The 15317-nt window shown below is 43.1% G+C and overlaps 1 protein-coding gene across 46 annotated transcripts in view; it reads right to left on the bottom strand.

Moving 5' to 3' along the window:
* Positions 1-15317, bottom strand: part of obscnb (obscurin, cytoskeletal calmodulin and titin-interacting RhoGEF b) — a 124300-nt gene that overhangs the window by 75374 nt on the left and 33609 nt on the right. For 45 of the 46 annotated variants that reach the window (XM_061253694.1, XM_061253717.1, XM_061253720.1 and 42 more), the window contains 11 exons: positions 12960-13235; positions 11994-12269; positions 10810-11082; positions 8774-9040; positions 5785-6054; positions 5219-5485; positions 4759-5025; positions 4034-4146; positions 902-1055; positions 461-622; positions 151-255 (listed from right to left, as the gene is read on the bottom strand). In XM_061253694.1, coding sequence (XP_061109678.1) covers positions 151-255; positions 461-622; positions 902-1055; positions 4034-4146; positions 4759-5025; positions 5219-5485; positions 5785-6054; positions 8774-9040; positions 10810-11082; positions 11994-12269; positions 12960-13235 — 2430 coding nt within the window. The remainder of the gene's footprint in view (positions 1-150; positions 256-460; positions 623-901; positions 1056-4033; positions 4147-4758; positions 5026-5218; positions 5486-5784; positions 6055-8773; positions 9041-10809; positions 11083-11993; positions 12270-12959; positions 13236-15317) is intronic. The other variant, XM_061253719.1, reaches the window with a different exon arrangement.

Here is a 15317-nt window from a genome sequence, read left to right as displayed (position 1 = left end):
AAGAACTCAGCAAAAGCCAAACTGATTTGACAGAATGTGTTTTTAACTAATAGCTACAGTATGTGAGCAGTTCATGTGTTCAAACATAGTACTGGCTGCATTGTATTGGCTGTACTTTATTGGGTTAACACAAAAAAAGGTTGCAGTTACCTTTAACCTTCAACTTAGCTGTTGATTCAGCCTTTTCTGCTGTGAATTTGATTTCAGCAGCATCTTCAACTGTCACAGACTTAAACAGTAGCACATAGGTTCTACCTGTGATCCGGAAAGCAATACAGACAGAATCATGGAGTCATTAATTATGTTTAGTACTCAATCACCAATAATGAACAGTGCTGTAAAGTTTACTGTAATTTTGATTTATATATAAATTCCGTAAGGCTTGGCGCGCAAGGCACTTGGGGTGAATTACTTGTTACATATATTTTATGTAGTCACTGATGGCGACCATCCAGCTCACCCTCTTGTCTCATCTTGATGTTATCTCCAACTTTAATTTTGCTGTTGTTCTTGTGCCACTGGCCCTCCACCTCATCGTGGGAGATCTCACACACAAACGCTGCAGTCTCCTTCTCCATCACCTCCACGTCCTCAAGCTTCTTCACGACTTGAATGTCTCGGGCTGGGTGCAAGAGACAGTGTCAGACAGATATTCCCACAATGGGAGCAAATATAATTTAGCTTCAATGATAAGATATGTTATTTGCTTTTTGCTAAATTTTACTATACACAAACATAAACATGTAGATTACTATGCACAGTACGCTAATTATTATAGAAGCTAGTACAGCAGTTGGTGATATTGAATATTATTGGCATAGTGAAATAAGTGGGGAATTGAGATCTGAGAATGTCCTCTCCATGAGTATGGAGAGGAGCATTGAGTCCAGTATGAAAATACCATGGACTTTGAGCTTGGCTGAGGTCTTGTCATCTGTGGCATTGCAGAGGTACAGTCCTTGGTCTTCGTAAGCACACTTGTGGATCAGCAGGCTGCGCTTGAGGCCTTGTGAGTGAATGCCAAGCTTCTTCCCTGGCTTCAGCTCAACGTCATCCTGAACACAAGGGACCATGCAGCACACTTAGCATCATAAATGCATTATCGTAAATCCTCTAATTGTGTCCAGGATTCAATTTGAAGCCGGGCCTCGGATAATAGCCGGGGGCGTGGTTGTTTCAGATAAATAAAGGCCGGCCCCCAGATACAAGCCGGGGTAATACTGCCTACCAGTAGGGCTATCAGTCCATGAGCACTAGAAGACATTGTTTCATACTGTTGCCAATGAAAAGTCATTGTCCTACACCATGGGTCTCCAACACGTTGCTCTCAAGCTACCAGTCGCTTGCCGCCCCCTTCTGAGTAGCTTGCCAAAGGCTGAAGCAGTATACATTTAAACACAATTGTTGCCACGAGGCATTCAAGCCTATGAATTTAATAAAAAGTAAATCAGGAAATTAACTCAATTTAGGCTACTTGGTTACGCAATAAGGCTTCCATGTATTTACAGCACAGCGCACGTTCAATGAATGAATGAAAGCGGCTGCCTTGGCTTGCAATAAACAGACGGGTGGAAATCCCGACACTCTTTCAACTACATAAAACTTAACAGTGAACCATCAAATACCCCCCAAATTTCAGTGCCCATCAGTCCCAACATTTTGCAATAGAATCAAACAGTCCAAAAGTAAATTAAATCCCAAACCAAAGCGAAAATCTTTTGATAGCCTACCGGTATGCTGCTCCGAACGAAATGCATGTCTCACAATAAAATGCCCCTTAGGAAAAAAAGATCCTTAACTTGCTGTTATCTATGCTAATTTGTTATTGTTCATGAAGGCGTGTCTGGCAAGTTGTTATTTTATGAAGATTCTGGACTTGCATGTGATTTATTGTGTTTGAGAATATTTGCAATAAACTAAGTCTGTTAAGACTGACACTATGACTTACCAAACGGTGTTCCTGATTAGCCTACAATAAGTGATTTCTGAACGGTTACAGGAAGTGTTGAACAGTGTTGGCCCACTTTAAGTGTAGCCTTTTACTTTATTTCTAAGAATAAAATTCTACAACAGAAGCCTAATAAGAAATAAAGGCCTGCCTCGAATACAAGCCTGCCCCAAATAAAGGCCTGTGCTTTGTGTAGCCTAAGTAAATAAAAGACCCCGGCCCCAATTTGAGGATTTACGGTATTCCATGATTACAAAGTTTGACATTCTAAGTAAGTTAAGGTACAGCATTGATATGTGATTGATATTACAGCTGTGGATTCAACCATTTACTCAATGAAATAGTTCAACCAAATCTAAAATTGGCTTTCAGACCCAGACAAAATTATTTCAGATTTTATAATCATTATATTAATATAATATTATAATATTATTATATTATCATTTTAGCAAACTTGGATTGTCCACATGACTAAAGTAGCCTGCTCAGTTAATCCCTGTCTGGTGTTTATTATGTTTATTACTTTATGGTTTAGGAAAAAGAGCACACATCATCTTGCTGTTTTCAGAGCAAATGGAGACCCATCGCAGTAGTATAGTCTTCCTAATTCAGTGAGTATATGTTTCTTGAAGGTGCAGGTTGCAACTGACTGCATTTAACAATTATTTGTCTACAAGTATCACCTTTCTTGTTAGAATCAGAAGAAAAATCTTTATTTACTGATATTCAATAACTGAGCATGTGTACCTCCTAAGGTATTCATTAGAAAGAGACGGAAATCATTTTACTATATCATATATCATACTGATCAACAATCATAAGGGAACTTTAATAGGTAGATTTCTAGTTTCAGCTGAGACAGTTCTGCTACTCCCACACCTTCCAGTTTCCAGCTGAGGTTTTTTCAAGCATATAAAACGATCGCCTTCCTTGAATTGGTTGGCTTTATTCACACTGACACTTCCAGGTAGTCAAGATAGTGAATATTTGGTGGGTTGATATCTGCTGCTGCTGAGCCTGTCTCGGAATTCTGTCTTTCAGCTGCTCTGGTAATCTATATATTTTCAAAATTGATTCCAGGAGGATTTTGACTGTGCATGTCTGTTACTTATTTGTTTAAGGTATTTGACCCTCGTCCTTAGATTAAGACATTGATTATTCTGTAACTTAATAAAGCTCTTAACTTTATTCATTGTGAGTTGTGCATTTTAATAAATGTTGATCCAACAGGCAAATATCCATCCATCCATCCATCCATTATCTGAACCCGCTTATCCTGATCAGGGTCGCAGGGGGGCTGGAGCCTATCCCAGCATACATTGGGCGAAAGGCAGGAATACACCCTGGACAGGTCGCCAGTCTATCTCAGGGCACACACACCATTCACTCACACACTCATACCTACGGGCAATTTAGACTCTCCAATCAGCCTAACATGCATGTCTTTGGACTGTGGGAGGAAACCGGAGTACCCGGAGGAAACCCACGCAGACACGGGGAGAACATGCAAACTCCGCACAGAGAGGCCCCGGCCGACAGGGATTCGAACCCAGGACCTCCTTGCTGTGAGGCGGCAGTGCTACCCACTGCACCATCCGTGCCGCCTCCAGGCAAATATCAACAAATGTATTTGATCATTTATATATTTTGAATACATTTATTTTACATGTTGGTTAAGTGAAGGGTTTTAACAGTCGATGCGCTTCTGTTTGCCAAACATTAAACAAGGGTGTCGATTGTTAAAACGGCTGTATTCGGAAATTCACCATATTTCACTTAAAACTTCACTTTACAGGAATTTAAAATCTGAATATTTTATGTACATGATATTTCAATTTTGGAGAAAACATGGCAGTGCTGTGCACATTGTTATTCACGTTATGTGTATTTTATCCTTGTCCTCCGCCTTTGGCTGTAATTTTTGTAATTTATGTGAGCAATATATTCTATATATATGTTCAAAATAATGCTGTAAATATGGTCTTGAAATGTATCCCACACTCTGAAGTTGCCCAGATAACTCAAAGAAAGGAGAAATTATAATAATCCAGAAAATGGATTGCAGATAATGATAGGGTGGCCCACCTTGAACCACTTGACCTCTGCATTGGCTCGGGAGACCTCACACTCTAAAGTGACCTTTTCCTTCTCCGGGGAATTGATATCCTCCAACTGTTTGGTGAACTTCACTGCAGGCTCTGTGGAAACAACCCACCAAAGTCATGCCCTTCAACTGGCTTTCCATTGTCATGTGTCACATGCACAACCTTACATTCGAAGCATGGCATTTTTGAGGTTTTAAAATATTTCCTAACATTATACATACCACCCAAACTCATGGTAACTACACACAATTGGGAACAGCAAGCACTCACAAACGGCAACTTCAGCAGCCCATTTCTCGCGAAGTACAAAGTTCTAAAACTTTATAGCTTAAACCGGTGACATGGCAATCAGCACGACACGGCGGTCTATATAACAGTAAAGTTTAAACATAACCAAAAATGTCCCATTGCCTTCGTAAAACATAAATACAGCAGCTCAGGGCCACATAGCTTGAGCTTTAGCAACTTTTACATCAGCCATTTGTGAACTCATCATATAAATGCAGCCACTAATTGACAGGTTTCAGGTACATAGGAACAAGAGGCGGAGGGACAAACTGCTCCAGTGCCAATGAGTGTTCCAGTGAAGAGGAAATCAACACATGTATCCCCATCTACAAACTGTAGCATGTAGCCTACTCAGAAAGAAATGAAAGTCAGAAACAAAAATGTTTTGGACAACAGTGTCCTGTCTGCAAGTCCTACCTGTGACAGTGAGTCTGCCGGAGGTGTGCACCCCTTCAGCCTGGAAAACGATCATCCCCGCGTCCTCCATCTTGAGGTTGGACAGGGTGAGGGCATGCTTCTTGCCCCGTGTGGTCATGCGGCAACTTGACCCTGCTTTCAGCTTGATTCCATCGTTGGTCCAGAAGCCCTCAACATCAGGATGGTTCAACTCCACCTCAAAAGTCACTGTGTCCTTCTCATGTGCCTTCACCTCCTGAAGCCCCTTCACAACCAGGATTTTCTTCACTGCAAAACAGAAAACCACCAGAAGATACCTTACAGCCTCGCCCAGTCTCATAGTGAGCATGCTGCACCACTCATATAGGTTATTGTCCCTACATATGACTTATGTGAGGATTTAATATTTTTCTCCCACAATAAGTGTCAGAAGAAAATCCAATCATACGTTTCACAGCCACAGGTCACCTAGAGCTCTTACTTTCCACTGTAAGCTTGGCTTGGGTCTTGTCATCCAGAGTCTCGCAAGAGTAGTACCCGCGGTCAGCATAAGTAACTTTTTTCAGGACAAGGGTCTGCCGGGCCCCATCAACAATGATCTCCATGTTCCCACCAGGCTGCACTACCACGCTGTTCTTCATCCACTTGACCTCAGCTGAGGGCTTGCTGAGCTCCACCTCCATTCGCACGTCCTGCTGCTCCTGTGCCGTGCTGTTCTCCAGCTTCTTGCTGAAGGTCACAGGCACCTCTGCAAGGACACATTCCCCACAGGAACAACATGTTGGTAGTTGGTAACCCAGAGAGTGCCGAGCTGATGGCCTGCACACCTGCTTTTCTACAACATCCCTATCTGCCATCATTCATATCACTTATTCATCTTAGCATCTTAAGTTGATATTGTAGTTAACAATACAAATAAAAGTCAGATCCTGTTAGAAAAAGGCAGCATTGAAGATACAATGGCAAGACAAAAGAACAAGTGAAACAGACTCCAAAGGGATATGTGAAAGGGGATGTTAAGGGGATGTTAAATATGCCTATCCTCACGCTGCACTTGAAGATTGGCTTTGGAGGTTTTTCCCTCGGCATCAGCGCTGATTTCGCAGGCATCCTCCAGGCTGACAGAGGTAATGGTGAGTGAGTGGCTGGCCCCATCCTGTGTGATCTTGAACTTTGGCCCAGTGGAGACAGCCATGCCATTGCGGAGCCACTTCACCTTCACATCAGCCGGGGACACACTGCACTTGAAGATAGCGTCCTTCCCTTCCATCGCTGCTACGTTGTTAAGCTTGCCTGTGAACCTCACAAGCCGAGGAGCTGAAACACAGTCAACAGGTTAAATTACAGCACCATGTTTGACTGTAGTTATATATTAAATATATAATTTAAAGTTTGACATGCTACTATGGGCTTATTTTAAATACAAAGACATCAAGGTAAGGTAGTTAAAGTAGAAAGAATAAGGTAGATAAGAATTTTCTTGTCTCCGGGGTAATTAACAGAACAATTAGTGCTACTGATTTGCAAAATTGTCTTCACACCTGACTCCCTGGTAAAGGGAGGGTAGAAAACCAGCAGTTCTTGGCTGTTGGGGACCGTGATTTGATGATCCCTGATTAATATTTTTGCTTCCTGTGCCGTTCAACAATATGCACTGGTTTGACAATTAGTATTCCTACAGTGAGTGGTTTTATGTTATGAGTATCCAATAACTGATATTTTAGTTTTCTAAAAAGACCCGAAATATGATTGAAAGTAATAAAAATGGTATTGGTACTGAGCAACTATTGTGAAGTAATGTAGAGGCTAATACGAGTGCACTGGAAATGAAATTTCTGAATTTTTATTTACATTGAAAGTGACATGAACCCCCAGTTATATTTACATTTACATTTTATTCATTTGGCAGACGCTTTTAATCCAAAGCGACTTACAAGTGCATAGGTTCTACCACAAGTCAAAGCATCACATCCAGAACTAGAAAAATACACCTGGACTGCTGTTCTAAACATATAGTCGTCATATAAGTGCAATATTTTTTTTATTTTTTTTTATTTTTTATTTTTTTTTTTGGGGGGGGTTAGACAGGGATAGGGGTATCAGAAGGGGGGGGCGGGGTAAATCAGGAGGGGGGACTAAGGTAGAGTTTGAAGAGGTGTGTTTTGAGTCTGCGTCGAAATAGGGGGAGGGATTCTGCTGTCCTGACAGTGGTAGGCAAGTCATTCCACCACTGAGGAACCAGAACGGAAAACAGGCGTGAACGTGCAGCTCGACCGCCAGGTGCCCGTAGAGAGGGAATCGTAAGGCGACCAGAGCTGGCAGACCGGAGTGGTCTAGCTGGGGAGTAGGGAGTGATCAGGGATTGTATGTAATGTGGGGCAGTCCCCTTAGCAGCCTGAAATGCCAACACTAGGGCCTTGAATCGGATGCGTGCGGCAATAGGAAGCCAGTGGAGGCCAATGAGAAGCGGGGTGACATGAGCCGACCTGGGCTGACTGGTGATCAAGCGGGCTGCAGCATTCTGGACCAGCTGGAGGGGCTTGATGGCGCACGCTGGGAGACCGGCTAGGAGGGAGTTGCAGTAATCCAGGCGGGAAATGACGAGCGCCTGGACTAGGAGCTGGGTGGCTTTCTCCGTCAGGAGATGACGGATGCGGCGTATATTAAACAGAAAGAACCTGCAGGTTCTGGCAGTGGAGGATACTTGTGGAGCCAGGGAGAGGCAGTTATCAAGAGTCACCCCAAGATTCTTTGCCGTACGGGAGGAGGAAACTACAAAGTCCTCCACAGTCAGTGAGAGGTCGATTGACGGAGAGGACTTAGCAGGGATGTAGAGAAGCTCTGTTTTGGCAAGGTTGAGCTTCAGGTGATGGGAAGTCATCCATGCAGAGATATCAGCCAAGCAGGCAGAGATCTGTGTGGTGATTTGGGTGTCAGGGGGGAAGGAAATGAAGAGTTGGGTGTCATCAGCGTAGGAGTGATAAGAGAAGCCGTGGGAAGAGATAACAGAACCAAGAGACATGGTGTATAGCGAGAAGAGGAGAGGCCCAAGAACCGAGCCCTGCGGGACTCCAGTTCGTAGGGGTTGAGGGTCGGAGAGTGCGCCCCTCCAAGTCACCTGGTAGGAGCGACCAGAGAGGTAGGAGGAAAACCAAGCGAGTGCAGAACCTGTGACACCCATCCCAGACAGCGATGAGAGCAGAATCTCATGGTTGACTGTATCGAAGGCGGCCGACAGGTCGAGGAAGATGAGGACAGAGGAGAGGGATTTTGCTTTAGCAGAGTGGAGTGCCTCAGTGACCGCGAGCAGGGCGGTTTCAGTGGAGTGGCCACTCTTGAAGCCAGACTGGTTGGGGTCATGGAGATTGTTGTGGAGAAGATAAGTGGACAGTTGGGAGCAGACCGCCCGTTCCAGGGTTTTAGCGAGAAAGGGAAGAAGAGAGACAGGCCGGTAGTTGTTCAGGGCAGAGGGATCGAGAGTAGGTTTTTTGAGGAGGGGAGTGACTCTGGCCCTCTTCAGGGAAGAGGGCATGGTGCCGGAAGAGAGGGAGGTGTTGATTAGAGAGGAGAGAAAAGGGAGAATGTCCTCAGATATAGATTGTAGGAAGGGAGAGGGGATGGGGTCAAGAGGACAGGTGGTTGGGCGGTGGGAAGTAAGGAGTTTCAGCGTGTCGGCGTCAGAGAGGGGAGAAAAGGAGGTTAGGGAGTTGGGGAGGGTAGGAGGGTCAGCAGGGGTGGAGGGTTGGGAGAAGGAATTGCGAATAGCAATATAAGTAAGATACAGTATATATTCTATGCAGACAATGCTTGGCATTTCTCTCTTTCCTATAGTAAACATGGTTCACTTTCCCACATTGCATTCATTTGTAATAACTCCACAGCATGTCTCATGTCTACTTTTGATCGTATTTTTATATTATCAAAGGAATGTATGAACTATTTTGCAAGGCTTGAAATGGCTTGTATTGTATCTCACTCTTCCAGTAAGTATATTACATATCCTATGTAATAACATCAGCAACACAGTTTTGCACACCTTTAGTGGAGACCTTGGCAGAGGTCTTGTCATCCCTGCACTCGCAGATGTAGTCGCCCTCGTCTTCCTTGGCCACCCCTGTCACGGTCAGGACCCGCTTGGCACCATCTGTGCTGATGCGGAACTTGAGGCTGGGCTTGACCTCAGTGCCGCTGTGGCGCCACAACACATCCCCTTTGGCCCGGTTCAGCTCACAGGTGAGAGTCAGGGTGCCACCCAGCTCTACAGTTACCGGCTCCAGCTTCACCAAGAACTTCAAGGGACGCTCTTCAAGAGAGGCACAACCAAATGATCAGAGTGCAATAAATTACAATAAATAAATAATATACAGTGAGATCCATACTGTTTGGCCCAAACACATATATTTTCTTCATTTGGCTCCCTAATCAACAATTTTAGATTTTTAGACAATTTGGCTTCACCATGTAGAAATTACAGTATAAATATACTATATACATAGCCCCCATTTTGGGGCACCAAAATGTTTGGGACATAATAATGTTATATAAATGACAGTAGTCATGTTTAGTGCTTTGTCACATTTCCTTTGGACACAATGAATGCTTGAATCTTCTCTGCCAGTTCAACTTCTGCCTGTTTTGAATGGCTAGTCACAGTAAGTCTTCTCTTCACCATATGAAATGCATATTCAATTGGATTCAAATTGGGTGAAAGACTTGACCAGTCAAGTGGTTTTTGAAAATGTCCTTTGTTGCTTTAGCAATTCATTAGGGATCATTTTCTTGCTGTCGGATGCAGTGCCGACCATTGAGTTTGGAGGCATTTGCTTGAATTTGAGCAGATATAAGATGTATGCTTCAGAATTCATTCTGTTGCTACTGTCATCAATTACATCAGTGATGAAAAGTGATCCAATGCCTGTGGCAGCCATACATGCCCCGACCATAACACTCCTACCACCATTTACACAGATGTGGGGGGGGGGGGGGGGGGGGTCTTCTTGACTCTTCTTGACCGCTTTGGATCTTGGTTCTTTTTGACCTCTCGAATTTTGCAGTGTAGCCTCTGTAGTTCCATTCATGAAGTTGTCTGTGGACAGTAGTCACTAACACACCCATGCTTACCTCCTGAATAGTAAGAATTATATGGTCATCAACTGTAGAGGCCTTCTTTGGCTTACCCCACCCTTAGAGATTATTGAGCTCACCAGTGCCCTTGTTGTTCTTGTTGTTGATCTTAATGGTTAGCTGATGTCACTGACTGTTTTTGTCTTATTTCCCAAAGTCATAATGGCTTCCTTGACTTTGGTTGGCTCCAACTCCAAAGGCTATCAAAAGCCTAGAATCAAGACAGGATACTGAAAGCTCTCTTATAACTGCACTATCAAGAAAGCGATTTCAACAAACCAACAGGAAACACCTGTGAAGTGATTTCTACATGGTGAAACATTTTTTTCTAAAGATAGCTGAGAATGTACACTTCGATCATATGCAAATTTGATCAGAAAAGTAGAAAAGATTACAGAGACAGGTCAAGACATTTTTTTTTTTGTTGATATAAATAAAAAATATGCCTTTGGCCCAAACATTATGGCGCTCACTATGTGTGTGTATGCTTTACAGTTTAACCAAAAATGACACATGCACAACAATAAATAGAACTAACTTTGTAACTTTGTAATGTAGCCATATGGCAAAACCAGAGCTGTGCCAAGTCATAAAAAAGCAATGCTAGCACTACTTGTAGCAATTCAACACACCTGGCCTGGCAGAATCTATGCATTAGCCAAACTGCAAAGCAATTAATCTGGCTCAATAGCAAAGCAAACCTGTTTTCATTGATATTATGGAAATGTAATTTGACCAATACAAATAAATGGTTTGCTCTAAATGAGAAACAAAAATGTTTTACCTGTGACTTATAATTTGAAACGTGTATGGAACTTTAGTTGACATGGTCAATTTAACAGCCCACCACCCTGCCGTACACTAAGATTGGTCAGATGTCCACTGTGATCCACTGTTATTAAAGTCAAATGATGAAAATCCAAATAGATATTCAATGTGTAATCTAACCTTTGACCTGAACATTGAATTCAAGCTTGTCGTCAACCGTCTGGCAGGAGTAGGTACCACTGTCTTTAACTTCAGCAGACTTCACCACTAGGGTGCAAGACAGACCCTCCTTCTTTGTTTCATACTGATTGCTTTCCTTCAGCTCCACACCATCCCTGAACCATCTTACTGCAATGCTCTCTGACACCAGCTCTGTGGCCAGGATAATATTCTCACTCTCCTGAACCATCACTGTGTCCTGCATGGCAGACTTCTTCTGGAATTTACTGGATTCTGAACGGAAGGACAGAAACAATTGGATGCAATTGCCATTAGTGGTGACAATCCGATGTGGATAAGATTGTGGAAGTAAATCAAGGCAAATCAAAACAATAGCATATGAGAGTAAAGTTCATAAATGGAAATACTATCCAGGCGGCTTATCTGTAACCTGTATTGAGAAAACTGGCTCTGTATAAATGTTATGGCTCTGTATCAATAAATACAAAATTCATAAAAAATTTCCTTATCCTTCTTTACTCATTCCAATAGTGCTTATTCCAAAACAAGTATTCCCTATTGTTTGTTGTAAGGAGGGCTTTGAGGATCATATCTCCTCCTCTGAGCATAGGAGGTCAGAGATGGTCAAGATGACTGTTGTGTCCATGCTGGCAGTAGTATGATGCTTTGGCATTCTATTCCTTTTTGTTTTTGCACAGTTTGCAGTACTGCACAATTGCCCTTTACATTCTCACTGTTAATTTGCATGAAATAATTCCACAACACGCTACAATGATTTTGCTTTGTTTTGGCTAGCTGGTGAGGTATGGTTAACATTAAATGAAGCTCACATGAATCAAATGTCACCCTCTAAGAAGGGGTAACATCCACATTTTCTCTGGATTTTAAACAACTGTATTACATTGGTTCCATGATAAACTTAGGCTAAATAATAATAATAAAACTAATTAAATATTAATTATGAAAAGTGGAAAGAATGTGACAAAGGCACTTTATGCACTTTGGATCAAAAGTGATTTGATGTTTTTCTAATCTAACAGCACACAGACAGGAATGTGGAAAATGTCCTTCAAGGAAAACAGTGTGTCATTATGAATTTGCAGAAGGCATTTGAAGGCCAAAGCATAAGCACTTAAGCCAAAAGCGGAGCAAACAGAGGTAGACAGCAGATAGACCCTCCCTACCTTCCACCTGAATCTTAAAGACCAGCTTCTCTGCTCCAACCTCACAGGTGTACTCCCCAGCGTCCATCTTCTCAACACTGTCAAACACCAGCTGGCGGCTCTTGCCCTTTGACTCCACATGGATCTTCCTGCTTGAGCTCAGCAGTTTGCCCTCCTTGTACCATTTTACCTCAGTCTGAGCATCAGATACCTCACAGCTCAGTGAGGCTTTCTCAGAGAGAACGGCTTTTACCTCCTTCTGTACAGAATCCTTGTTTGCAAATGCAGCCGGGCGTTCTAAGGGGAGAGCGGTGGAATGGGCAGGTACATCACTGCAAGCCTTCACACTGATGCAGTCCAGTTTCCCAGCATCACAAAAGACAACAAAAGACATTGCTCTGGACTGGACAGACAAGTGAGTGTCCAATCCTATCCTAAAAGGGTAAATGTTGGTTGCAGATTTTTGTTTCTACCCAGCACCAAGACACCTGAGGATATTTATCAAGGTCTTGATTACTGTGTCATATCGCTGGGCAAAAACAAAAATCTGAACGGACTTCAGCACTTTTCGGAAGGAAGATTGACATTAAATATCTGACCAAAACCACTTCCTTAACAACCCGGCTTTCCCAGACCAGGGACCAGCTTCCAAGTCCTACACATTGTTGTTGTTGCAGTGGAGTGACAGGAAAATAAAGTGGAAAATGACAGTTTATCTTAAAAGAAATGTTGCATACCCAAAACAATGCAACTTACAGATCAAGAAAACCAAATCAATGCAAACTATACAGTAAGGGCCTGAAGTCAAACAGACAAAGCAGGGACAGACTGAAAGCCACTGTAAATGTGGGAGCTCAGAATGACAATCCCAATTTATTTCTCTTCCAGGAGCACAGCATGCCATATTAACATTGTAATAGACCCACCAAAAAGACTAAAGCAACAGGCAAACCAACCAGGGGAAAACAGCGGATGGAGCCTTCCTACCTTCCACTTGAATCTTAAAGACCAGCTTCTCTGCTCCAGCCTCACAGGTGTACTCCCCAGCATCCTTCTTCTCCACGCTGTCAAACACCAGCTGGCGGCTCTTGCCCTTTGACTCCACATGGATCTTCCTGCTTGAGCTCAGCAGTTTGCCCTCCTTGTACCATTTCACCTCAGTCTGAGTGTCAGACACCTCACAGCTCAGAGTGGCTTTCTCAGAGAGAATGGCTTTTACCTCCTTCTGTACAGACTCCTTGTTTGCAAATGCAGGCTTGATTTCTAAGAGGAGAGTGGTGGGATGAGCAAGTACATCAACACAAACCTGCAGTTCTGTGCATTTCAGTTCCCCAATATCACAACAGAAGATACTTCTCTTGACTGGAGAGTCAAGTAGATGTGCTGAAGTCTCAACCAATATTATTACCCATTCATACCAAACAGAAACCGGAACAGCACTAAAACAGATTGTACTTCAAACAGTATGCTGAAACATGTTTGAACATACTATATTGAGATTTTTTTTTCTTTTCATTACAGCAAAAAGCAATTAAGATACTTTAAAAGGGTAGTGTGAAAATCTTTCAACAGGAAACATGGAGGGAATGCGACAATCATCTCTAACAGAGTGCATTGACCATGATTCCAGCACAGTTTGGATGAACACTTGATCCTGACTGTGTGTCTATGTCATGTATATTGCAAGGAAAAATCTTACTTACTTAAAAAAGGAGTCCCAAACTATTGCAAAACATACAGGCCGTTAGAACAAGGATCACCTTTTATTTGCCAGAACAACTTCTGATTTGGTAAAAGGCTATTCCAAATTCAACAACAAATGAACCCAGGATCTCATCTGCTGATCTGCTATGCTATAGAAATGGCATCTTAAGACAAGTCATCGTGAAGAAGATAAGATCCGACCATAAGTTATAAAATTTGGTACATGTCTCTTGGTTTAAATTTGCCAGAAGGACGCATAAAGTCAACCAAATCAGATTTATTTTTTGCCATTTTCAATTTCTCAAAAATTCTTAAAAGGCTTCCCCTTTAAACTTCTTGAGACAGAAGGTGATAACGTAATCACAATACATCTGATATAAATGAGTAAGCCATGAGCAGTGCATGACACTGGGAAGTACAAAATGTTGCAAGATTGTAAAATAAACTTCTAAAATGCACACTTTATTCTTCTAATTTACTGTTGAATGATGTATACTCTAAAAAGTCATTATAACCTATAATAATAATAATAATAATGCATTTTATTTATAGTGCACTTTACATTTGGAGACCAAATCTCAAAGTGCTACAGGGTAAAAACAGGGAATAAAACACCCAATGGCATGTATAAAAAAATAAAAACTAAGAAAAGGCTTTAGTAAAGAGGTAGGTTTTTAGCCCTCTTTTAAAAGCATCAGTGGTCTGCGGTGCTCTCAGGTAATCAGGGAGGGCATTCCACAGGCGGGGAGCAGCCGAACAGAAGGCTCGGTCGCCCATGGTGCAGAGCTTGGTCTTGTGAGGACGGAGGCGGTTGGTGTTGGCAGAGCGAAGGTTTCGAGTGGAGGGTTCTGGGGTAAGTAGTTCTTTGAGATAGGGGGGGGCATTTCCATAGATGCACTGATGGGTCAGAAGGGATATTTTGTATTCAGTCCGGGAGGTGATGGGGAGCCAGTGAAGTGAGTGGAGGATCGGTGTGATGTGGTCGTACTTACGCACTCTCATCAGGATCCTAGCAGCGCTGTTCTGGATATATTGGAGCCTCAGGAGGCTCTTGCTAGGGATCCCGATGAGAAGTGCGTTACAGTAATCCAGCCTGGAGGAGACAAAGGCGTGGACAAGTTTTTCTGCATCTGGGAGGGTGAGTGTGGGACGGAGTTTAGCAATGTTCCTGAGGTGGAAAAAGGAGGTTTTGCACTGGTGTTTAATGTGGGCCTCAAAGTTTAGGTGGGGGTCAATTTTCACACCCAGGTTGGTGACTATGGATGAGAGGGGAAGGACTTGACCGGAGAAAGAGATGCTGGTAATGGAGGATGAATGAATCTGATGGGGGGTGCCAATTAGGATGGCCTCGGTTTTGGAGCTGTTGAGTTGTAGGAAGTTAGATTTCATCCACGCCTTTATCTCCTCCAGGCAGGTAGTGAGTGTGGATGATGGAGATGGTGACGGCGGAGCTGCAGAGGGGGGTGAGTCAGTCTTAAGGTACAGTTGTGTGTCATCAGCATAGCAATGGAAGGAAATTCCATACTGGCTGATGACACGGCCGAGGGGGAGCAGGTAGAGGGTGAAGAGGACGGGGCCGAGGACGGATCCTTGGGGGACACCACAGGTGACAGGATGGGACCGGGATTTTTTCCCTCCCAA

The sequence above is a fragment of the Conger conger genome, chromosome 9 (assembly GCF_963514075.1).
Source record: "Conger conger chromosome 9, fConCon1.1, whole genome shotgun sequence".
NCBI lineage: Eukaryota > Metazoa > Chordata > Actinopteri > Anguilliformes > Congridae > Conger > Conger conger.
This window is presented reverse-complemented; position numbering and strand designations above follow the sequence as displayed.